Genomic DNA, 23,779 nt, shown 5'->3' on the forward strand with positions numbered 1-23,779 from the left:
CCACAGAATCATTGAATGTCCTGAGTTGGAATGACCCACAGGATCAATCAGTCCAACTCCTGTCCCTGCACAGGACACCCCACAGTTCACACCGTGTGTCTGAGGACGTTGTCCAGTCTCTTCTTGAACACTGTCAGGTTGGGGCCGTGACACCTCCCTGGGGAGCCTGTTCCAGTGTCCAGCACCCTCTGGGTGCAGAACCTTTTCCTCATGTCCAACTGACCCTCCCCTGGCACATCTTCCTGCCATTCCCTTGGGTTCTGTCACTGGTCACAGAGAGAAGAGCTCAGCCCTGCCCCTCCTGCTTCCCTGCTGAAGCTGCAGCTGCCATGAGCTCTGCCCTCAGTCTCCTCTTCTCCAGGCTGAACAAACCCAGGGACTACACCCGCTCCTCATATGGCTTCTCCTCCAAACCCTTCCCCAACTTCGTAGCCTCTTCTGGACAGTCTCCAGTAGCTTTATCTCCTTTTGATCCTGTGTCCCCAGCCCTGCACACAGTGAATGCTCCAGGTGAGGCCGCCCCAGCGCAGAGCAGAGCGGGACAATCCCCTCCCTGCCCGGCTGGCTGTGCTGTGCTGGATGCACCAGGACACGGGTCCCTCTTGGCTGCCAGGGACACTGGTGGCTCATGTTCAACTTGCCGTTGACCAGAACCCCCAGATCCCTCTCCAAAGAGCTGCTCTCCAGCATCTCATCCCCCAGTCTGTCTTTAGAGCCAGGGTTGCTGTGTCCTGGGTGCAGAATCCGGCACTTACTCTTATTGAACTTCATGTAGTTGGTGATTGCCCAGTTCTCCAATTTGTCCAGATTCCTCTGCAGGGCCTCTCTGCCCTCAACTGCCAACAGCTCCTCCCTATTTCATGTCATCAGCAAACTTGCTAAGCAATCCCTCAAGTTCTGTGTCCAAGTCATTTATAAAGACATTGAAGAGTGCTGGCCCTAAGATGGGCCTCTCTGGAACCTGCTAGTGACTGGTCGCCAGCCTGACATGACCCCATTTACTAGAACCCCTTGAGCCCAGCCCGTCAGCCAATTGCTCACCCACTGCACTGTGTGTTTACCCAGCTGCGTGCTGGACATCTTGTCCAGGAGGATCCTGGGAGAGACACTATCAAAGGCTTTACTGACATCCAAAAAGATCATATCGACAGGCATCCCTTGGTCAGCTACGTGGGCAACTTTAACCCAGAATGAAATTAAGTCTGTCAGGCAAGACTTTCCCCTCATGAACCCACGCTGGCTGGGACCAATGACTCCGTTGTTGTTCAGATGTTTTTCATCTGAATGAGTTACCCGGAGTTACCCCCGTGTCTGTGTCTTTCTGGCCAGGAGTCTGTCCTGAGAAGGGGACCCAGCCTCTGCCACTCTCTGGAGAGACAAACCCTGTGTCCATGGCACCGAGAACACAAAGGGTGACTTGTGCAAGACCACCCTTCATCTGAACCACTTAGGTATGTACTTGTGGATGGGGTATCAAGCCTTATAGCGTAAACGCCCATGTAATTGGCACTGCCCAGAATGGCTACTGCAGACGCAGACTGCTGTGCTGCAGAGCTTTATATTGAGGCAAATTAGGTGAGGAGCACTGAGGCCAATTCTGTTTCATGTCTTTATCAATGATCTGGACAAAGGGATCGAGTGCATCCTCAGTAAGTTTGCAGAGAACACCAAGTTGGCTGGGAGTGTTGATCTGCTGAAGCGTGGGAAGGCCATACAGAGGGATCTGAACTGGCTGGATCGTTGGGCTGAGGCCAGTTGTATGAGGTTTTACCAGGCCGAGTGCCAGGTCCTGCACTTGGGTCACAACAACCCCACGAACGCTCCAGGCTCTGGGAAGAGCGGCTGGAAAGCTGCCCCATGGAAAAGGACCTGGATCTGTTGGTCAACAGTAGCTGAAAATGAGCCAGCGCATGCCCAGGTGGCCAAAAAGGCCAATGGTATCCTGGCTTGTATCAGGAATGCTTGGCAGCTGGACTGTGAGAAAGCTGCCAGAACACTCAGGCCTTACACCAACACAAAGCATCAGAGACAGTGGAAGTCGAAAGAGGGCACGGCTGGAAGACTAAGCACTGCTTATCCCTGAATGTTCTGCTGTCTCTCTGTTCCCTTCCACCCACCCACACATACAGGAACTGTCCATGCAGCTCCAAAATGGCATTGGAGGAAGGACCCAAGGAAAAAAATATAATTGCTCCAGGTACATTTCCTTTGTTGAAACACACAGGAAGCACAGCTCCTCATTTACACAGTCATAAAAGAAGACAGTGAAATCGAAAGGGGATGGCAATATTATTAATAAATAAAAAGCAACCACCAATAAGAGAAAAAAAAAAAAAAAAAAAGAAAGTCTGAGCCTGCAATGATATAACTGTTAAGCAGAAGATGATGGGCAGTTCATTGCTTCAGGAAACATCCAATCATCAATGTCCACAGGGCATTCTTGAGCTCCTGGTTCCTCATGCTTTAGATGAGAGGATTCACAACTTGAGGAACTACTGAGTACAGAACAGACACTATCACACCCAGGGATGGGGAGGAGATGGAGGGGGGCTTCAGGTAGGCAAACATGGCGGTGATGATAACAGGGAGACCAGGGCCAGGTGAGGGAGACAGGTGGAAAAGGCTTTGTGGTGTCCCTGCTCAAAGGGGATCCTCAGCACGGCCCTGAAGATCTGCACATAGGACAACACAATGAACACAAAACACACAAAGAATAAAAAGGCACTAAAAAAAATAATTCCATCTTCCCTGAGGTAGGAGTGTGAGCAGGAGAGCTTGAGGATCTGGGGGACTTCACAGAAGAACTGGTCCACGACATTGCCCTTGCACAGTGGCAGTGAAAATGTATTGGCCGTGTGCAGCAGAGCAGTGAGAAACCCAGTGGCCCAGGCAGCTGCTGCCATGTGGACACAAGCTCTGCTGCCCAGGAGGGTCCCGTAGTGCAGGGGTTTGCAGATGGCAACGTAGCGGTCAAAGGACATGACGGTGAGAAGAGAATATTCTGCTGTACCACAGAAAAAGAAAAAAAAGACCTGTGCAGCACATCCTGTGTAGGAGATGTTCCTGGTGTCCCAAAGAGAACTGGCCATGGATTTAGGCAGAGTTGTGGAGATGAAGCCCAGGTCAAGGAGGGCGAGGTTGAGGAGGAAAAAGTACATGGGGGTGTGGAGGTGCTGGTCACAGGCTATGGTGGTGATGATGAGGCCGTTGCCCAGGAGGGCAGCCAGGTAGATGCCCAGGAAGAGCCAGAAGTGCAAGAGTTGCAGCTCCCGTGTGTCTGAGAATGCCAGGAGGAGGAACTGCATGATGGAGCTGCTGTTGGACATCTCCTGTTTCTTGGCATGGAGGCACTGTTCAAAAAAATGAAATGACAATTTAAAATGAGGGAAGAATCCTCTGAGAAGGCCAATGCATCTTTTCATAGAAATCACCCCAATTGAAATGCATTTCCTTTCTCTGGTCTGTGATGGCTGAGTGTGCTGTGAGCAGCAGGACCTCTGTACGTGTGCTGCCAAGCAGCCAGCTTTGCTCTGCTGCAGTGGGGACAGGGGAGCTGGTTTGTGACAGATCCAGCATTCATAGTGAATGTCAGATGTCATCCACCGTTAATGGAAACGTTCAGTATCTGTGCTCATGACTCTCAAGAGCATGGGCTGCAGAGGGGAGCCTTAGCATGTCTTTATAATAATACTGTCCATGGTTTTTATTTACCACCATCACATATGGTGAAGGGAACAAGTCTTCATTTTCATGACTGAAAATGCGAAGAGTCATGTGGCAGGACAGGCAATAGGGCTCAGCTTCCTATGGCTTAGAGCAGAGTCAGGAGGTAGCAGTGTCTTTCAGTTTTTTTACCCATCTCTTGAGAGATTTTTCTTGTGCTGCTTTGAAGATGATTTCACACACAAATAACTCTGAAAAAACCCAAACAACTGGAGTCATATAGAAGTGGGGGAGCAGTGTTTGAAAGGGCAGATCTGCAAACTCTTCTCAGTCCCAGCCCAGAGGTGGAGATCTGATGGAGAGAGCAGGACACGACCCCTCACTGAGAGAAGAAAGGACTCTGGCAGGACAGTGCGGACCCCAAGGAAAGGCTCAGCACTCCTGGGATCCTACAGCAGAGCTGGGCCTTTCTGGGGGCAGCTGGTGAGCCCAGCAGGACAGGCAGAGCAGAGTCAGGGCTCCTGAAGATGGGATGTGCTAAAGAGACAGTCAGATCATTGCCCAGCAGACAACACCCAGCAGCCACCTGCAGAGAAGGAGCAGAAGAGCTCCTGAACACCCCCTGCTCTGCTGCCTGGAGCTGTCCCTGCCTGCAGCTGTGTCTCTGTGCCCAGGTCTCCTCCTGTCAGTGTCACAGACCCCATCCCAGCCGCTGTGTGCTCAGCTCTGCCCCGCAGACCCCTCCCAGCAGCCGGGCACTGCCCAGGGGCAGCTCTGTGTGGGCCGGTTCTGATGGGAACATCAGAGCAGCCCTGATGAGGCTGGAAAAGTCATCCTGATGCTGTCTGTAAGCCACAGTGTATTGATTTCTGATACTCCAAGGTTTATTTACCTCTAAGAGAAGCAGATTTGGGATTTCAGTGCGTCCTCCTGAACTGAGACATGAGTTTCTATGTTGCATTGCCTCTATGTCTATTTTGTTCCAAAGTAGGACATTGAAAGAACAGGATCCTCCCCTTTCAAGTAGCATTTGCCATGCCATGCTTCTTAAAAAGTCTCCTGAGTAATTTCCTGGGGTCATCTTCTGCTGTGAGCAGCCCTGACCCACACAGCACCTTCTTGGCAACAGGACTCTGCCCTGCCAGATGTTGTTCCTTCCCCCCACAGCTTCTCCCCTCAGTGTTGTTGGGATCTCCGTGGGCAGGCTGAGTGCTGACCCTGGCAGGCGGCAGAGTCCCTGCCCCGGCACAGCCCTGGGGTGCAGGGACCCTGCTCTGCAGGACAGCCCTGGGCAGTGCAGCTGCAAAATTGGCTGCTTTGATTTTCAAAACTGCTGAACAAGAGTCCCCTCCATAGAGATGCCACCAGCTGTGACTGTGTCAGTTTTAGGAGATGCCTCCAGGAGATACAACTACATTGCCCTGCACCCAGAGACTTACTATGTCAAGGACTGTGAAGATTTCTCCTCCAGTGAGCTCTCAGTCATCCTCCCAGTCCTGACCACCTTCAAGGTCTCTCTGCCTCGCTCATCCCCCTGAGTTCCCCAGGCAGAGCCCTCAGCCCTGCTGCACTTTGCAGAGGAGCTGCTCCTGGGCAGAGCTGTCTCTCTGCAGTGCTGCCGCTTGCCATGAGCTCCCTCTGTCCCAGGAGCCCAGCCCAGCTCAACAGCACAGGAGCAGCACAAGATATTTTAATGACCCCTCTGGTGGATTTGATGCTGAGTCCATGAACCTCAGACCCTGGAGGAAGTTGAAGAAACCTCTCAAGAAGTCAAAGTCAGATTCAAACTCCAAAGTTTCTTGTAATGTTAATGGGTCCCACTGAGGAACACTACTGAGGAATCATCCCCAGGGTCTGGTTAGAGAAGAAAACTGGAGGCAGAGATGACAGGTCAGGAAAAGCAAGGTGAAGGTCTCTCTGATGATTAGTAAAACTAGTTGTGTTTCATCAATCAAGGGGCCAAGCCCTGACCCCCAACCCTGGGAAGGCAGATCCTGTCCCTCCCATGTTGCAAAGGGCTCTTCCTGAGACAGTGTGATGTGGGGCTGTGCAAGGCCAAGGGCAGGACTATGGTCCAACACCTCCCAGGTTCCTGGCTGGGGACAAGGAGGCCATGAGGCCCCTGTACTGTAAGGACAAGGTGTCTCCTCACAGGCATCAGAGGTGGAGACAACAGCCATAGCTGAGGGGAGAAGGAGCTCATGTCTGTTGGGGGCTTTCAGCCTCTTTACATCCCTTGATCATCTCCACGACAGCCTGTGCTATGCTGTGGCATCACCTGCACCTCTTTCCCTGCAGGCTGGAGACATCCCCCCTGCTCCCCCACCTTGCTCTTGTCTGAGCATCTTCCTTCCTTTGCTGATCTCTCTCCATCCTCTCCAGCTGCTCCTTGAAGCACAAAGCCTTGGGCTGATGCAGACTCCCTCTGGGTGACCTGCTCCACCACAGCACTGCCCTTCCAGTCACATTCTTTCCTCCACATGTCCAGCCGGAACCTACCCAGTTGCACTTTGTGGCATTATTTCTTTCTCAAGCTCTTTCCCACTATGACGAAAATCTCCACCATCTCTGAAACCACCCTTCAAGCACTCTCAGGCTCCTCCTACACTGCTGCAGCCCCCCCAGCGCTGCTGGGCCAAAGCAGCCCAGGTCCCTCAGCATCCCACACCATGAGCACAAGATCCTGAACCCTGCCTTGGCAGAGCCCTACACTCTCCAGTTCCTCCCTAGCTCTCCAAACTGGGAAGCCGCACACTGGCACACACCCGTGTGTGTGGGGTCACACCAGTGCCGAACCGAATGGGATGAGAACTCCAGGTGTCTGGGTCCCCACGCTCCTCCTCATGCAGCCCCGCGTGAGGCTGCCTTGTTCATGGTGAGCGTGCAGCACGGGCTTGTGTGGCGGCCCTTGTAGTGCCCAGGCCCTTCTCCTCAGGGTCACTGCTCAGCGTGTCAGGTCCTGCTCTGTCCTGATGGCTGGGGTTATTCTCCTACTCTGATACAGAATTGGCCACTTGTCCTTGTAAATCCTCTGAGGTTTCCGGTGGCTGAAAGTGAACTGAACTGAAGCTGAACTCCTCCCTGAACTGAAGCTCCATTTGCTCAGCTGTTAGTGTTTACACGTAGCCAGCTTATCCTGATAAAGGTGTTTCTCCCAACATAACAGTATGAGGAGTTACAGGACACTACAAATACCACATCCTGGAGAAACTGTGGGGTCTTGGGGGTCTAATACTCATAATTCCAGAGGTCTGGAGTCAGAGGGGAAGTTTCCCTTCATGTGGGACAGCAGCAGGGATGCGTGGAGCTCTGTCTGGGGACAGACGATGTCACCTGAAGGTTGAGGAATCAGCATGAGAGGGCAGAACAACATGGGCAATGTTGTGGTGGGTGGACATCAGCAACAGACTCATTGATGAGGAAGAGGAATTAGATGAGGCCTCCTTCAGACAGATGAAAGAAGCCTCATGTTTGCAGGGCCATTTCCTCACAGCAGACCTAAGATATATCAATATCTGCAAGGTACCAGCCATGCAGGAGGGTTTTGCAGCTCATTGAGAACATCTTCCTGACACAGGTGACTGAGGAGTCAGTGAGGTGAGCTGCCCTGTGGGACTTCCCACCTACAAACCAGAAAGAGTTGGCCAGGAATGTAACAGTCAGGGATGAGAAAGGAGACTTGAGGCTCCTGGAAGATGATAACAAGGCAAAGAGCAGGATTTCAGGAGAGCAGGCTTTGGCCTACTTGGGTCCTATGGGATATGACCGTGGTGTCTGTAGCATTTTTTCTCTCACATTTTCTGCCTCCTCTCTCTCACCTGCTGTTGTGTGAAACACTAATCCCAATAAATTTACAACAGCATTCCCTTCTATGAAACAAAAATCCCAATAAAACTTCAAAATTTTTTTGTTTTTAGTTAACATTCAAACATCATGTTTAATTTTACACAACTTCGGATCAAAATGTTGGAGTACTCAAGTGCCTGGCTAAGGCCGGGCAAAATCTTCCAAGGATTTCTTGCAAGTGCCTTAATATTTCATAGATCAACAACTGCAGAATCTTTTAAATTTAAATCAATTCACGTGATTGCCGTTAAACAATTCTCTGTAATCTCAACTCATAAACAAGTGGGGAAGCAAAATGTAGGCAGATTTATTGCCCCACATGACTTCAGTTCGTGCCAATATTTTTATAAAATAAACTTTGACTTAGGGGAATCACCTCATTTCACATTCATGTCTTCATTTTGAAAGACTGAGTTTGTCAAATTCCTTTAAAAATTCCACATTACGAGGCCAGCACGAAACCATGACTTTGTTCTGCACAAAATAACTTAAAACAACTCCCCTGTACATGTTTATACCACAAAATATCTGAAGAACTCAAAAAGAATTTGTGAACACGAGGAAGTTCCGCGGGATTTGCAGGCGTTTTAACTCCACTGCAACGTGTAGCCTTGGCCTAATTGAAGTTCCAGGCCAGTAATTTCCAGGACCTTGTAAAAACAAATTTTTAAAAAGCCATATTATAAAAAATTGATAGTTCTTATTTCAGATTGCTTCTCATCACCTTCTTAATTCATCTTTTTTGATATTATATTATATCCTATCCTATTATATCATGTTATCTTACAACCTATTATATTCTATCCTATTATACTATATTGTATTAATTATATTAATTATATAATATATTATATTACATTATAGCATATTATATAGTACTATATTATATTATGTTACGCTGCTGTTGATTTTACATATTATATTTCTATTATCAATATCCCTTTCCTATAAAAATTCTAAATTTTAATATATTAACACATTGTCTTTTAGCTGAAAGGCAGATGGAAACACGACTCAACAGAACACTGAGTCATAAATTCATAACTAAATAACAATCAATTAAATTAAACATCAATGGATTTTAGCTCCAGGGGTCTCACTGAACAGCACGACCATGATTTGTGACCAGAATCATTAATTCTGGAGGAAAACTAAATGGATTTACCTGTTTTTCACTGTTGTAGGACACGACGTGAGGAGATGGTATTTCTTGCCCATCCTGTGACACCATCACTCTCCGGACAGTTGAGCTCAGCCCCAAAATTTTAATTTGAGTGAACTTCAGATTATTTGGATCAGTGTAACCTTGGTGCAAAACCTTTATCTCTAAAACATCCTGAAAGAAAAGTAAAAAAAAAAAAAAAAAAATTTTTTTTCCTTGGGCAGTTATTTGTCAGAAAACACTTTTTCACTTGAGGCTCACAATTTTTTTCTTCTTCAATTAGAAAAAGTGCTGTTATTTATTTTCTGAATGTTGGCAGTTTTGATTTTCCCCATTCACAGAATCACAGAATCACAGAATGTTAGGGATTGGAAGGGACCTCGAAAGATCATCTAGTCCAATCCCCCTGCCAGAGCAGGAACCCCTAGGTGAGGTTACACAGGAAGGCGTCCAGGCGGGTTTTGAATGTCTCCAGAGAAGGAGAATCCACAACCCCCCTGGGCAGCCTGTTCCAGTGTTCTGTCACCCTCACTGAGAAGAAGTTTCTTCTCACATTTAAGTGGAACCTCTTGTGTTCCAGCTTGAACCCATTACCCCTTGTCTTACTGTTGGTTGTCACCGAGAAGAGCCTGGCTCCAGCCTCGTGACACCCACCCTTTATATATTTATAAACATTAATGAGGTCACCCCTCAGTCTCCTCTTCTCCAAGCTAAAGAGACCCAGCTCCCTCAGCCTTTCCTCATAAGGGAGACGCTCCACTCCCTTAATCATCTTTGTGGCCCTGCGCTGGACTCTCTCCAGCAGTTCCCTGTCCTTCTTGAACTGAGGGGCCCAGAACTGGACACAATATTCCAGATGAGGTCTCACCAGGGCGGAGTAGAGGGGAAGGAGAACCTCTCTGGACCTACTAACCACCCCCCTTCTAATACACCCCAGGATGCCATTGGCCTTCTTGGCCACAAGGGCACAGTGCTGGCTCATGGTCATCCTGCTGTCCACCAGGACCCCCAGGTCCCTTTCCCCTACACTGCTCTCTAATAGGTCATTCCCCAACCTGTACTGTCCTTCACCTCTCCTGCTCCTGAATATTAAACAGATTTGTCCTGATGTGAATTTCAAAGCACAGGAAAGGATGAAAACAATTCGTTTTCATAATTCAAACCTTTTTTTTTTTTTTCCCTGATTTTCCAGTATTTCTCTGGAGTTTCCCAAACTACTGAATTCAGTGGAAAGATTTTTGTGCAACCATCGATTATTGCTGAAGTCCTGCGGGCATTTTGCTGATTTATTTTTAATTTGCCTTTTACAAATGCAAAAAAAATGCTTAAAATAGATTGTGAAGCTCTTAATTGCCGAACTTAATTAATAATAATACAGTTATTTTATTGCATTCTTCATTACTGGTCGATTTACAAGTGTTTTAATTAAGCTTTTCTTTACCAGCTTTCTGTAAAAGCAGGAAAAGGTGCATTTATTATGTTATTTTACAACTGAAAACAGCAAAAAAACCCACCCTTTCTCCCTTAGCAGTTAATGTCCAATCACTTGACAAAGTCAAAATGAATGAGAAATATGAGCATGATAGATAAAATACTAAAATTAAAATGCAGATTAGAATTAAAATTACTGTTAAGAATAACAAATTTCGGCCAACTGGAAAGTGAAACAACACAATTCTTACAAATTCTTACAATATACAAAGCATTTATTTTAAATCAATAGTCTGTATAATTCCCGTCTAATTTAATTCCAGCTATCCAACCACTTAAAACAGAAATTTAAAGCTGATACGCAGGAAATTGCAATAATTGTAATAAGCAGCACCAATCACTGACTTTCTTACACAGTATTTGCTCTGTGGTCTATTTTCCATGCTGAAGAATAATGATAAAAATTGTGAATAGCAATAAAAATTAAGAATAGTGATATAAATTTAGAATAATAAAAATTAAGAATAAAACCTCGTTACAAATGGAGTCAGTGACTCCACACCAGCCTCTGTTCAAAGGTCCTGCTGGGAACCCAACTGGCTCTTTTCCATCAGGACATTGGATGGTGGGAGCAGAAAATCTTGTCCTTTATTGCAGCAGTGAAAAAAAAAACAAAAAACAAAAAACCCAAAACACAACAAACCTGGGGTGTGAGAAGCAAATATTTCTGTACTATTAATAAATAAAATTTAAAATATTTTGCTAATATCATCTATTGTATCTTTATCTTACTTTTTTAATTTCTGGGTTTGTGTATGGTTTCTAATTTGCATAATAATACAATATCCAGAATTTATAAATAAATATGTGTTTGTTGATGGAAGTTCTAGTCTGTCCAAGTAAATTTGTGTCTATATAGATTTATGCTAAATTGAGGCTATAAAATATGCACAAGCTGATTGGCTGAAATGTCTTAATTTACATAAGTGGTTGAAAACTGACGTGCAGGTGACGCAGCCGAAACATACTCTGGCTTGGAGGTCTCAGGCTGGGCCAGCTACTTCATAAATATAAATACAAATATGTGGAATAGCCTCACTGACATAAATTAAGTTTCCCCAATTTTTTGCAAAATTAGTTTATCAATGTAAAATATGCTATTGCATATATTGTCTCTTTGAAAAAATAAATAAAATATAAAATAAAACAAAAATAAAATTACAAAAAGAAAATAAAATTTAAAAACCAAAATAAAATGGAAAATAAAGCATATCAAAGTAAAATAAAACAAAAAATAAAGCTAAAGAAAGTAAAATAAAATTTAAAAGAGAAAACAACCCCAAACCAAACAAAAGAAAATAAACCAAAAGGAAATAAAGTAAAATAAAATAAAACAAATTAAACAAAACAAACCAAACTAAACAAAACAATAAAACTGAAATATCTGCAACAGTTTCCAGGACACTGGTAACAGCTTGTCCATCACACAGGATCAGCAGCACATTGGGATATTGACACATTTTTTAAATGTCAAATTAAAATACTTCAATTAAACACACCAGGGTAATCACCCTGGTTATTCCAAAGCCGTTCGTTACCATGACATACCTGATGAGCAGTAAATGAGGTCAGCAGGTACTGCCCCGCTTCATACGCCTCTGGTAAAAACACACAGCAAAACAAAATGGATTTGCTGGTCACCTTTATATTTTCAGTTAAATAGAATTTTTAATTAAAGAAAATATATATATATGCACATATGTGTTGTGCAGAGCCTGCAACATTTTTTATGTTAAAAAAATCACAATTCTGTGTATTACTTGTGTTAATCTCAGGGAATAATTTATAGTTATTACGAGACTACTAGATAGGTGTTATCTGAAGATAATTTGAATTTATTAATAGAAAGGAAATTAGTTAAATTCATCTATAGATACATTCCCCACAGGTTTGAAAATAAATTCTTATTATAAACATTTTTGTCCAGGGCGCAATTCAATTTATGCAAAATATATGTTCTATAAATAACAACACTGCTATTATTTTACCATCACTGCATTCATTTTACATTTTATCTTTTTTATTTTACATTTTACTGTAAATTTAGAATAATTACAATTATTACAACTGAATTTAATTTTTTTTAGTTTCATTAACTAAGGTAAATCATTGTACTATAATATTTTTTTCTGATTTGTGCTCATGCTTCCTACGCCCAAAACAAAAGTTAACTGCTCGTGTTGGCAAAAAGGCAAAATTTATATATTGTTGATGCTGAATTAGTTAATTTATCGTGTGAAAACTAAATGTTGTACTTACCGATGCTCACCCCGTCATCCCAATAAAGCTGCCCTTCTGCAACTGAACTGTCATTCAACGCAACGGTAAGTGACAACGGGTTTTTTCGGCTACGAAATAAAATTTAAAAAAATAATAACCTTTTTCTTGAGAAAGCATGTTTTATGGTTTTCAGGTGCTATAATTTCTATTCTAGATATTTTACACAATTTATCTCTGGTACCAACCTTCCCCAATTCAGAGTGTTTAAACATGACCACGGGGAGGAAATGAAAAAGAGAGAAAAAAAACCCTATCATATAATTAAGATTGATTTTCTCAAGACTGCAAACGTTCACACAACATGGGAGATATGAAAGCAGAAAATTTCACTTTTCCTAGGTTGAAATTAAGGAGTGCAAAAAAAATGCTCTCGCTATGTAATTAAGACACAATTTATTTGCCAGGCTACTAATTAAATATCTCCTTTTAAAAAGGAATCATCATCATAATCAATTAATACCTGTAAAATGTGGTATTAGCAGGACTTTGCTGAGTGAGGATGTAGCCGCCTCGGATGTGCAGGTTGATATGTCCCAAAGGAGCCGATAAATTTCTGAACTGTCCCCTAAAGTCAACATACTCATCCTATTTATGATTAATAAATTAAAAATAATTTTTAAAAATATAGTCTCTTTGTTGAATTACCCATTTAAAATTTTTTTGAATGAAAGTTTGTAAATACAGACTAAATATATTTTATATCTATTATATATTATTTATATTATACATATTATATAAATATATAATATAGCAATAAATATATGATAAATACATAATGTAGAAAATAAATACATAATAAATATATATTAAATACAAAATAAATATAAATGCATCCTAAAGGAGTTGTTACTGCAAATCCTTTTTTAACACAGAACTATGTATTTTCAAGATAAAAATCTGAAATGCTACATATATAAACCAATTTCACAACACCTGATAATCATAGTGATGTTTGAAGCCTGAGGCCATAGAAACTGTTTCAATGTTTTGTCTTCTTCCCCTCCATTCTTGGAAAATAAGGTATAATTTTCATTGAAGGGTTTAAGAAAAATAAATATAATATATTTTTAAAAATTACTTACGGTATGATAATCATACCATCGGGCATTGGGCAGGTAAGCGTTCACCACTACAGCACCCTGGAATTAAACATTTTTGGTTTAAATCTATTAAAGCCCAAAAGTAACTTTTAGCTCAAGTCAATTCTAATATTTTCATCAATTTCTAATATTGCCTAAATCTTACCCCCCTTTTTTTTTTTTCTAAATAATTCACCTGTTCCAGGACAGGGCTGATGAGCAGTGCTGGTCCCCACAGAAATTGTTTATAGATCTCCCATGTCAGTTTGTCATCCACAAACCTGTAAAACAAGTAAAAGTGATGGAACCCTCAGTGTCAGCATTTCCCCATATATTTCCTCCTTGAAACCTTTATTCCCCAAAAAACTACAATTTCCTCAACTGTAAGCATGCTCCCAGTAATAATAATAATATCTATTTATAATTATTAATATATAATTATATATAAATAATAATATATAAATAGTATATAAACACGTTTATTACTGTTATTGCTTATATATTATATAAATGTATCATATAATATGTATTATATGTACAGTGTATAATATATAATATGTTATCTAATGTATTATTTTTATGATAATATAATGATGTAATAATTATAATATAATAGGTGATACCTATAAATAAATATTACGTATTAGGATACATAATATAAATAATATAAAATATAGCAAACAATAAGTAATAAATATGCAATAAATATTATGTATTATAAATATATATTATATGCCTGTATATTCTCTCTATATTATATACTCTTATATAGTATACATTTTATATAGTGTAAAATTTTATTGTTATACAGGTTATTTCAAAAAGATGGACCCAATGTGAAATCACACAGCTTTGAAATTGGGTTCATCCTAATGTGAAAATATGTATTGAGATCCTAATGTGAAAATCATTAGGGAAATACCACTTATTAATTTTCATTTCTGCTGTTTCTTTAGGCTTGCTGGCCTATGTCTACATATATTGAATTTTTTACTTAGGATATTTAGAGCACAAAACTTAAAAAAAAAAATCTTACTTGCTATTAGCAAGAGCTAAATTAAGTAGTGGCCCAGTTGCTTTCTGATTTGAACCATTTTTTTTTCTTTTTTTTGACAGGTACTTTGTCAGCATCAGATCTTAAATGAGGGAAAATTAGGTTGGGATTTCACACTGACAATTCAGTATTTTTTAGGGGAACATAAGAATTTGTAAATATTAGACTTGAACGTTAAGGCATTAAACAGTTTTGGCACATATTGCCCCTTCTGAACAGGTACAAATAAAGTCTTCTGACTCTAAATATATGCTTAAAACAAGCAAAAAAACCCCAACCAACCAACAAAACACCCGTATCAGTAATATCACTCTGGATGATGACAATGAGCTTTACGATTTATATATCAAGTTTATTTGTAGTGAAGAAAAAAATGGTGGCCTCCGTTTTGAGCCCTGAGGCAATCTGCCACCTGGGGTGCCGCCATTCTGAGCCCTGAGGTGATTCTGGTGCCGCTATTTTGAGCCCTGAGCTGAGGGGCCCAAGAATGACCCCAGGATTTGCAGTTTGGCCTCCCCAGTGCCCAGCATGGGGGACGGTCACTGCCCTTGTATCACCACCAGTGTGGCCAGTGGTACAAGCCAGGATGCTGGTGGCCTTTTTGGCCACCTGGGCACACGCTGGCTCATGTTCAGCTGCTGTCACCAACACCCCCATGTCCAGATCCCTCTGTAGATCCTTCCCACCCCCCAGCAGATCAACACTCCCATGCAACGTGGCGTCATCCACAACTCCCTGGGGGTTCACTTGATCCCCGGCCTTGATCCTGCAGATTTCCCTGGGAACTGCTGGTTAACGCAGCGGGACAGACAACACGACACGTACTCATGCAGCAGGGGACGGACGACGGTGCTGCCATGGGCGTTGGCTTCGTACATCAACGTGTACAGATACGGCAGGAGAGAATATCGGATATTCAGCACGTTCCTGGAAATGTCTTCGAATGTGGAATTCCAGGCAACAGGATCTTGCCTCTAAACAAAAGAATATCTTGTTATTCAAAGAGGATTATTTTGTTAGGAAGAGATGGGGAAAAAATAACTTTAGCATCTTTTTTTCATCTTATTACGCATCAACTCATATAATTCAGCAGCAGTAATTGTCAAACATGCCTTAAAATCAACATAGCAACGCACAGCTGAGGAGATCTGGTTGGAGCTTTGCAAATTCCTTCAGTTCCGAGTACTTTTATTTATTTCTCTGTCCTTTAATGAAAACCAAACAGATCTGCTCAACCTAAAGCTCTAACGTGAATAAAAACACTATTTCCCTTACTGCCATTTTCCCAGTTTTACAACTTTCTATCATACATTCCTCAGCACAGTCTGGCATTTAGGCAGTTATTTTCATTTATTCTTAAAAGAAATACAATATTTTAAAGCATGAAGTGGGTGAAGTACAGGAATTTTAGATACTCGGGTATCTCATTGTGCTGGTCCCTTTTCTAATTTGCTGAAAATTATGAATAATTAGAGATGACAAAAATAAGGTCAGTGTTGCCCCTTTAAATCTGTAGTGTCAAAGTAATTATTTTAGTCTTGTAAGTGCGGCATATTGAAATAATTAACTACATTTTTAAAATAACTCTTGTAGTCTTGTAGAGTTGGTATGTTTAAGTAGAATTGGAACATGTGAAAAATAACCATTTTATTCGTATAGTTGTGGTGTGTTTACATGAAAATGGCATAAATGAGGAATAAAAAAAATAAAGGAAATGGGGAAAATATGAGAAAAAAAAAAAACTTGGTGAAAGAAAATGCAGAAGTTGTCCACCTTTGATCCTTCACCATTGTGATTCCTTGAATACGGGTAAAAGGCACCGAGCTCCATCCACCGAGCGCACAGCTCATACTCTGAGTTTCCGAAGAAGCCACAGATATCAGCTCCTGTCTGAAAATTAAAAAAAAAAAAAATCCAATGGCAATACTATTTTGTTAATAAAGATAACTGAAATATAAAGTAATAAATCAGGAGCTTACATAAGATATTCCGAAGAGACTAAACTCCATCATGCCTGCAATGAAATAAAAAAATAATTCAATAATTAAAAAAAAAAATCCAATAATAACAACTACACTTTTCTATTTGGTATAGTGAGGGTTTCTCAGGATGAGAAAAGGAAAATAATTTCCAGAATTCCCCCATTTCTTCAGAAGCAAAGCAGCAGATTTTGAGTAACAAGGAGAGGATGGGTTTGAGGACAATGTGTTGCTCAAATGCACAAATCAAACCCAATGCCTATAGAAACCATGAACTTTCTTAAGAGGTGATAAGGATGAGGTCAAGAAGAGATTGGCTGTAAATTCCAATTTTCAACCTGTTTTGGCTGAAAAAAAAATGAAAGGAGATCAAGACGAAGCATGGAATAAATTTGCTATTAAATTAATTTTTTATTTCTTAATTAATAAATTCATTTTATTTTATTAAAATTATTAATTTTTATAAATCGCATTATCAGCAACGTACCAATGATGGATTTATCCAGCTGGTTCCAGGCAGCCGTGTTGTCCCCCAGCCAATGTCCTGACCACTTCCCGCTGCTGGGGAAGGTCGAGCGGGTGACGACGATTCCTCGCTCCCCCGTGATGCTCCGCAATGCACTGGGAGGAGAAACCAATGGGATGAGAACTAAAAATAACCATAAAAAGTCTTACTCATGACTCCGAAAATAAAACTGGTGCCTCATCTTCCTGTAGGGAAGCTCTGCCTGTGACCAGGAGCAGCCGTAAGCCAAATGTATGGGGTTTTAATTGCAATTATGATCCACACATCTCCAGAAACTAAGAATTAAGTGTCGATCAACTTGTCGTTAGAAAATGAATTTTCAAAACCAGGTGTCACTAAATTAAGGATTTCCAGTTAAGACTTCATGGGAAAACACAAGTGTGGCCCAACTTACGCATTTTTTTAAGGGTTACGTGATCTAGTCCAGGGCACGTTAGTCTGTTATTACAATAATAATTATAGTTTGCAGCAACAGTTAAAAATTATCTGAACAAAATTCAAACCAGGGGACAAAACAGAAGCACAGGGAATATTAGACCTGTCAGCATGAGTTGCTGAAAGGGCATTGGAACAAAAAAATAAGCTTCTGATCCATGATTGTTGCAAAAGAAATAAGATTATTTGAAACAGCCAGCACAGATTTGTCTAAAAATGGTCATATTAAAGTTGAAGTTTTTGTCTCAGAGTGGGAATGGGCCTCACAGCAAAGAAGAACCAGTTGATGGGACACAGCTTGGAATGAAATTTGATTTTATTTAGCTTTTCTGTAAGCAAAAAAAGTTGCATGGTTTAGGTCAGGAGTAAATAACTATTCAAGGATGATGTTGAAGGGAATTTAATTTTCTTTATTTTCTTTTCTCCCTCATTCCTCAAATAATAAATAACATATTTGATGTCCTTAAAGAATTCTTGGACTACTACAGCAAGATCCCTGTACGGGTAATCAAGTAAAAGAAAAAAAAAAAAAAAACACAACAAAAACCAACAAACCAACCCCATTTAAATCAAAAAGAAAAGTTTTTTTTAAAAAAATTAACAGAGTTGTTAGGCCGAATTCAATTCACTTAAATTCCCTTAGTAATGAAATTGGACTAATGTGGTGTAGTTATATACAATACATATTATTATATAAATTATAGTGCCTCTAAACCAGAGGAAAATATTTCTTGACAGAACCAATGATCATATTCCTCTTCATGTTTAATTGCTCTCTGCTTAAAATAACCAACTTCCTTTAGATTTGGATTATTATTATCATCATTATGATCATTATTATTATCTTCATCATTATTATTATCACCATCATTATTTTGTCCTTCCCATCTCGTCGGCTATTAAATGTGCCATCTGCTCAGTCAAAAATTCAAGTAGATTTTTCTTTATTTATGCTAATATTAAATAAATAAATAAATAATTGAATTAAATTAATAAAAATATTACCAGGAGAGGGATTAGGGTTGTGGAGATCTTTAAAAACCTCATTAAACTAGAAATGAAGCATTATTATTATATTATCATTCAATCAGAAGCTATTGAAAATAGGCTACAATATGATTTGCTATGGAATATATAATCAAATTAGCCTTGGGATTGAGAAAACAATTTCTAAAAAAGGAAAACTTAAGCACACAATTTACATTTCAGAAGTGAATTTTCCCTTTTCAGCACCATTTCATTTATTTTAATGAAATTTATTTAATGAAATATATAAATTTTCATTTATTTAATGAAATTCACTTAAGTATGGTTGGATTGTAGACTACATTTTAAAATTTATGTTCATTTTCCTTCCTGTGATGCAAGGGCAAAAGAAGCTCAGCGCTATAATAAACCAATTTTTTGCAGATATAAAAAATGTTGTGTATTTGAACCACTCAAATTATCCGCAAGTAACCGAATTGAAGATATTCAGATGAATAGAAAAATTATGAGAAAAAAAAGATTTCTAGTAAATAACTCTGAAACTTTTTGTCATGAGAACAGAGACATCAAATATTAATTTGCAACAGTTTTTGGAAAGAATGAAAAAAAGTTACTTACTCGAGGGTGGGTTTTGTTTGTGACCACCCATAAAGGTTGTGGACATCATAGTGACGGACGGGGGAACCATCAGGGAGGAATTGCTGCCCCTCCATGCAGAGCGTCTTGAAAGCCAAGCCCTCTGACCGTGACCCCAGCTCTAGCAGAAACGGAATGAAAACATGCTTTTTTTAATAATTGGCATCCAGTAAGAATTTTAACAAGTTGTTTGTTTTGGTTTTGTTTGTTTGTTTGTTTTTAATAGTATTTACTTCCCTTTGAAATATTTACATGGTCATTTATTTTATTTTCATGAAAATGACATTGGATTTCAGACGTTTAGGAAATGCTGACATTTTATTTCAGAAATATAGGAAATTCTGGAATTCCATTGCAAAACTTTAGGAAATTCTGAAATTCCCGATGCTCAGTAAGTACCTGGGCCCGCAAGAGAAATATTAATAGCAACTCAGTTCTAGATGCTCTTACTGAAGAGGATAAAGGCTAAACAGAATTTATCCTAACTCAGAAAATATTGCACATTTTTGTAAAGAACACCATATACACAAAGAACTTTGGAGGGAAGTCCATTCTGAATATTTTGCTTCCTGAGAAATGGTATTCAACACATCAGGAGGCAACAGGAGGATTCTAACCAAGCAGCAGTGAGTTATTGCTAATTAATAGTGATTTACATCAGTAGCAAAGCCCTCCTGAGAAGAACAAGGATTTCAAGATCATTCCTCAAATTAGACTTTAAAATTTTACATATTATAACAACTTATCAGAGAAGGCACAAGGATATTTTTGAAAGTGTTAGTCATTAAGTGCATTTTTTCATCTTACAAAATCCCGACAGTCGCAGTCTTGACTGTGTCCAAAGCAAAGTCCGAAGATAGAAAATAGATACAAAAATCTAGCAAAAAATATTTATTTTAAAATGTTTAAATTTTTTACAGCAGTGATCAGACTCACGGGGCACATATGGTGGAAAATTGAGCTCTTGGTTTCTGCAGCCGCCAACGGCACCGTTAACGAAGCTCGAAGGTTCGTTCATGTCCTGAAAAAAGAAAGCAAAATGCTAGATTAACATACTCCTCTTCGATTTAATACATTAGTTCCTTTCAGTTATTTTAGTTGTGCCCTGAATATTTAATTGTCTTTGCCAGCAGGCTGACCAAGTACATTAAATGAACAGGGAAATTCAGATTTTCAGGACTATTCCACTGGTTCAATGGATACTTTTTTCTGATGAGAAATTCCCTTCATAGGCAGATTCTGAATTTCTCATTTCCCAGAGAGTAAAGTTTCCATTTCCTATTTCTCAACTACATTTCCAGAAAAGGGCAAGTTTTCCTCTCTGAAAAGTGAAAGCAATACAGAAAATATTGCTACAGATACATGAACATCTGAAATCTCTGAATTTGGTAATGATGGTGCTTGTCCTCGGTGCCCGTGATTCTCAGGTTGCAGCCAGGATATGTGAAAATTCCAAATATTTTCCTGGGTTTCTAGATGTTTTGTGGTTTTCTATAGAAATACTATTAATATTGAGTAGTTTCCAGCGCTGTTGCAAGTCCATGTCATTTAAGAAGGAAGCTAAACCTGTTTATCTAATTTTACCTTGCAGAAGTAATAATGGAATAAAAAATAGTCTCTCACTGCCAATAAAACAAATTAAAGGAAAATAAAACAATAGAATAAGATAGTAAAAAATAAACCAAAAACAAAATTAAAAAAAACAGGCACGCACACAAAAAGCTTAACTACAAAAACAACTTTAGGAATTCACGGAACAACAACAACACTGCAAAAGAGCCTTTAGGTGGGTCACAAGTAAATAATGATGATTTGAGAAAGTAACATTTTTTAACACGGAAAAAAACGGCAGAAATAATGATGCTGTTCAGAAGAAGGATTTTTAAACTTCTGAAATTATATTTAGCATTAAACGTCTATTTCCTCCCTTGGAGGCACCAGAAGAGGGTTTTGAGGTGTTGAGAGCCAATCCTGGGATAAAAATATGAAGAAAATCTCAGAAATAGAATAATTTTCAACACTTACTATCCAGATGCCATCGAATTTCAAGCTTTGCGATGCATTGTGGGGGTTGGTGTAGACTTCAGCGATTTCTCTCGTCCACCATTCGGCTGTGGAATTGCGGAAGAAATCTGGAAAAGCAGTGTATGCACGGTAGATCTGGAAAAGAAAAAAAATCGTTGAAGCATAGACACAGGAGTGTCCTACTACTAAAGTGTTGGGATTAGTTTAGTTATGTAAAAAATACAAATTTAATTTTTTCTTAAATAATTCATGGGTTTGCTACAGTTTTTAGATGTTCTGACAAAAAGGTGTTCTGACTCTGACTTCAGAGTGAGGATAATAATGGAAATAAAATCAGATTTTATTTAGGTTTTTTGGATGTTCTGGTAGAAAAACTGGACACTTTCTGCATCTGACTTCGTAGACGAAATTTTTCAGACATTTAACTTCTGTAAACCTTAATGAATTTGCTGCTCCCTCTCTATTTGTGTCAGTCCCCAAAGATAATCAGCATTTACCTCCACTTGGGTGTCCCAATCCAGTGAGTTGTTAACGATGACGTTGGGAAGATCTGGCCAGACCTGGGAGGAAGAAAGAGATGGTAAAATAATCAAATTAAACTGGATGAAAAAAATGAGGATCAACAGCAATAAAACTTCACTGCCACATCGTCCAATGGCGACGCAAACCAAATATATTTCCATTTGTAGCATTTGATGTGTCATCTAAATTTGGGAATGTATGTGAAATTAGATATCTCCTCTCCAACACCCGACCTTGTTTGATGCTTATTTAGTAAAATAATCCTCTTTTTTAAGAACCCCACCTTTCCGTACATGATGTCACCAGTATCGGGCCATTTGATGAAGACGTCTTTCTCCAAAGCTCTTGTGAAGGCGAGGTAATTGGTTTCGTTACCAGATATGGCTGGGTCCTAAAATTAAAGGATTCATTAATTAATAAAAATACTACTAATAATAATTTTAAATAATTAATAAATCATTAATTAATTAATAAACTAATTTAAAAATAAATAGAATTTTTATGCTCGAAAGACAAGTCCTGAAATGCCATTGAACACGTTCTGTATTCTGCAACGCTGTACTGTATCTTAAAACCAGAATTCAACTGGAATTTAAAGCCGTAATTTAAAACAAGAGTTAGACACCCACCAGGATCAGGATAAACCTCATTCCTTCTTCTCGGATTTTGTTGATTAGAGCTGGTAATCCCGCAAAGCGTGAGTCCAGAGTGAAGTCCAGCTGCCGTTCCATATAATCAATATCTGCATACTGAATATCCTGTAGTTTACACCAAAAAAAATAAAGGGCTTTTTTTTGTCATTTCCTGAATGACATGATCCACCAGCAAGTTCATCATCCATTTGCAAAAATGGGCAAGCTACTGATTTTTTGTTTGTTTGTTTGTTTTAACGTAAAATTGGAATCTGCTGCAGCTTAAAGTTCAGGTTATCGGATGAACAGACTCACACAACCCATCCAGTCAGAAATTCAACTTTCACCATAGTATTTAGGATGAAAAAACCCAGAAATTCATACATGTGAACAAAAACATATTTGTGCAGGTGTATAAATATATATTGATATAGATGTTGCCTGCGTCCGTGTTACTACACACTGTCCAGAAACAAGGGAATCGCTCCATGCCAAAATAATTGGATGTTTGTAAAACATTAAAAGTTAATGTTTGTAAAATGAAAGCCATGCTTTTCATAGCTTTTAGGTAGCTTTTGGTAGCATTTAGGTAGCTTTTGTAGTTTTCCCCTAAATACACCAAAATGTAGCTTTTTCAGCACAGGACGATGTATAATACAAACAAAACTGCTTTGCTTTGTTTCCCTGCAAAGCGCATGGAAAAGTTGAACTGTGGCATTAATTGTAATATTTCTTTTACTGTTTTAAATTAGATAATACTCCGAAACCAGAAATTCAAGCAGCATCACAATATGTAATGACTCTCAACGTACGTAGGGTATCCTGGCTGCTTTCATGTCTTCCACCAACTTAGCAATTTCAGCATCATTTTCATATCCGTAGCGGCACAACTGGAATCCAAGTGCCCAGTAGGGTGGCATGACAGGTCGCCCAACCAGCTGAAAATGGAAAAAAGATCATCATAATGATGATAAATCATAAACATAATAAATCATAAACAATGATTACAATTAAAAAAGTAAATATAAAAATACAAACAAAATGAAAATGGGGGAAGAGGGGCAAGAGGGGGAACCATAGCAAACCAAAACAACCCCAAAACGCTTTGAATTTGTAAAAGGAGAACAGTACTGCAGTGTATTCCTGAACAACGAGCTCTGGTGTCGGCCCCAAAACCACGTAAAAGTCCAGAATTCCCCCAGTTGTGCGATAAGTCAGAGCAGGTGTGGGCTGGAAGGTCACATCTGGAATAGTGCGAGAAGGCAACAAATGCTTGTGTAAGGCAAAAACTGAACACTGGAGTGAAACACATGGAGAAAAGAAAGCAAAATGTTGAGGTTTTTTTTACCCATTGCGTTGCTGTTAAGCAAGAGAACTCCGTGGGCGTTGCCGTCCTCTTCAAGACCCATGTAGAATGGCTGGAAACCATATGAATTCAACTTGTACTGCAAAAAAAATAAAG

The 23,779-nt window shown here is 40.0% G+C and overlaps 1 protein-coding gene across 1 annotated transcript in view; it reads right to left on the minus strand.

Annotated features, from left to right (window-relative positions):
* Window positions 1-8,096: 8,096 nt before the first annotated feature.
* Window positions 8,097-23,779, minus strand: part of LOC135999803 (maltase-glucoamylase-like) — a 42,872-nt gene continuing 27,189 nt past the window's right edge. Inside the window, exons 28-47 of the mRNA XM_065653379.1 lie at window positions 23,666-23,762; window positions 23,449-23,561; window positions 23,130-23,255; window positions 22,315-22,443; window positions 21,969-22,076; window positions 21,661-21,723; window positions 21,164-21,298; window positions 20,075-20,159; window positions 19,121-19,259; window positions 17,042-17,175; window positions 16,555-16,589; window positions 16,349-16,465; window positions 15,401-15,549; window positions 13,718-13,802; window positions 13,525-13,581; window positions 12,903-13,027; window positions 12,422-12,510; window positions 11,711-11,760; window positions 8,675-8,845; window positions 8,097-8,159 (exon numbers count right to left, since the gene is read on the minus strand). Coding sequence (XP_065509451.1) covers window positions 8,097-8,159; window positions 8,675-8,845; window positions 11,711-11,760; window positions 12,422-12,510; window positions 12,903-13,027; window positions 13,525-13,581; window positions 13,718-13,802; window positions 15,401-15,549; window positions 16,349-16,465; window positions 16,555-16,589; window positions 17,042-17,175; window positions 19,121-19,259; window positions 20,075-20,159; window positions 21,164-21,298; window positions 21,661-21,723; window positions 21,969-22,076; window positions 22,315-22,443; window positions 23,130-23,255; window positions 23,449-23,561; window positions 23,666-23,762 — 2,070 coding nt within the window. The remainder of the gene's footprint in view (window positions 8,160-8,674; window positions 8,846-11,710; window positions 11,761-12,421; window positions 12,511-12,902; window positions 13,028-13,524; window positions 13,582-13,717; window positions 13,803-15,400; window positions 15,550-16,348; window positions 16,466-16,554; window positions 16,590-17,041; window positions 17,176-19,120; window positions 19,260-20,074; window positions 20,160-21,163; window positions 21,299-21,660; window positions 21,724-21,968; window positions 22,077-22,314; window positions 22,444-23,129; window positions 23,256-23,448; window positions 23,562-23,665; window positions 23,763-23,779) is intronic.

This window comes from Caloenas nicobarica, chromosome 30 (assembly GCF_036013445.1).
Source record: "Caloenas nicobarica isolate bCalNic1 chromosome 30, bCalNic1.hap1, whole genome shotgun sequence".
Lineage (NCBI taxonomy): Eukaryota > Metazoa > Chordata > Aves > Columbiformes > Columbidae > Caloenas > Caloenas nicobarica.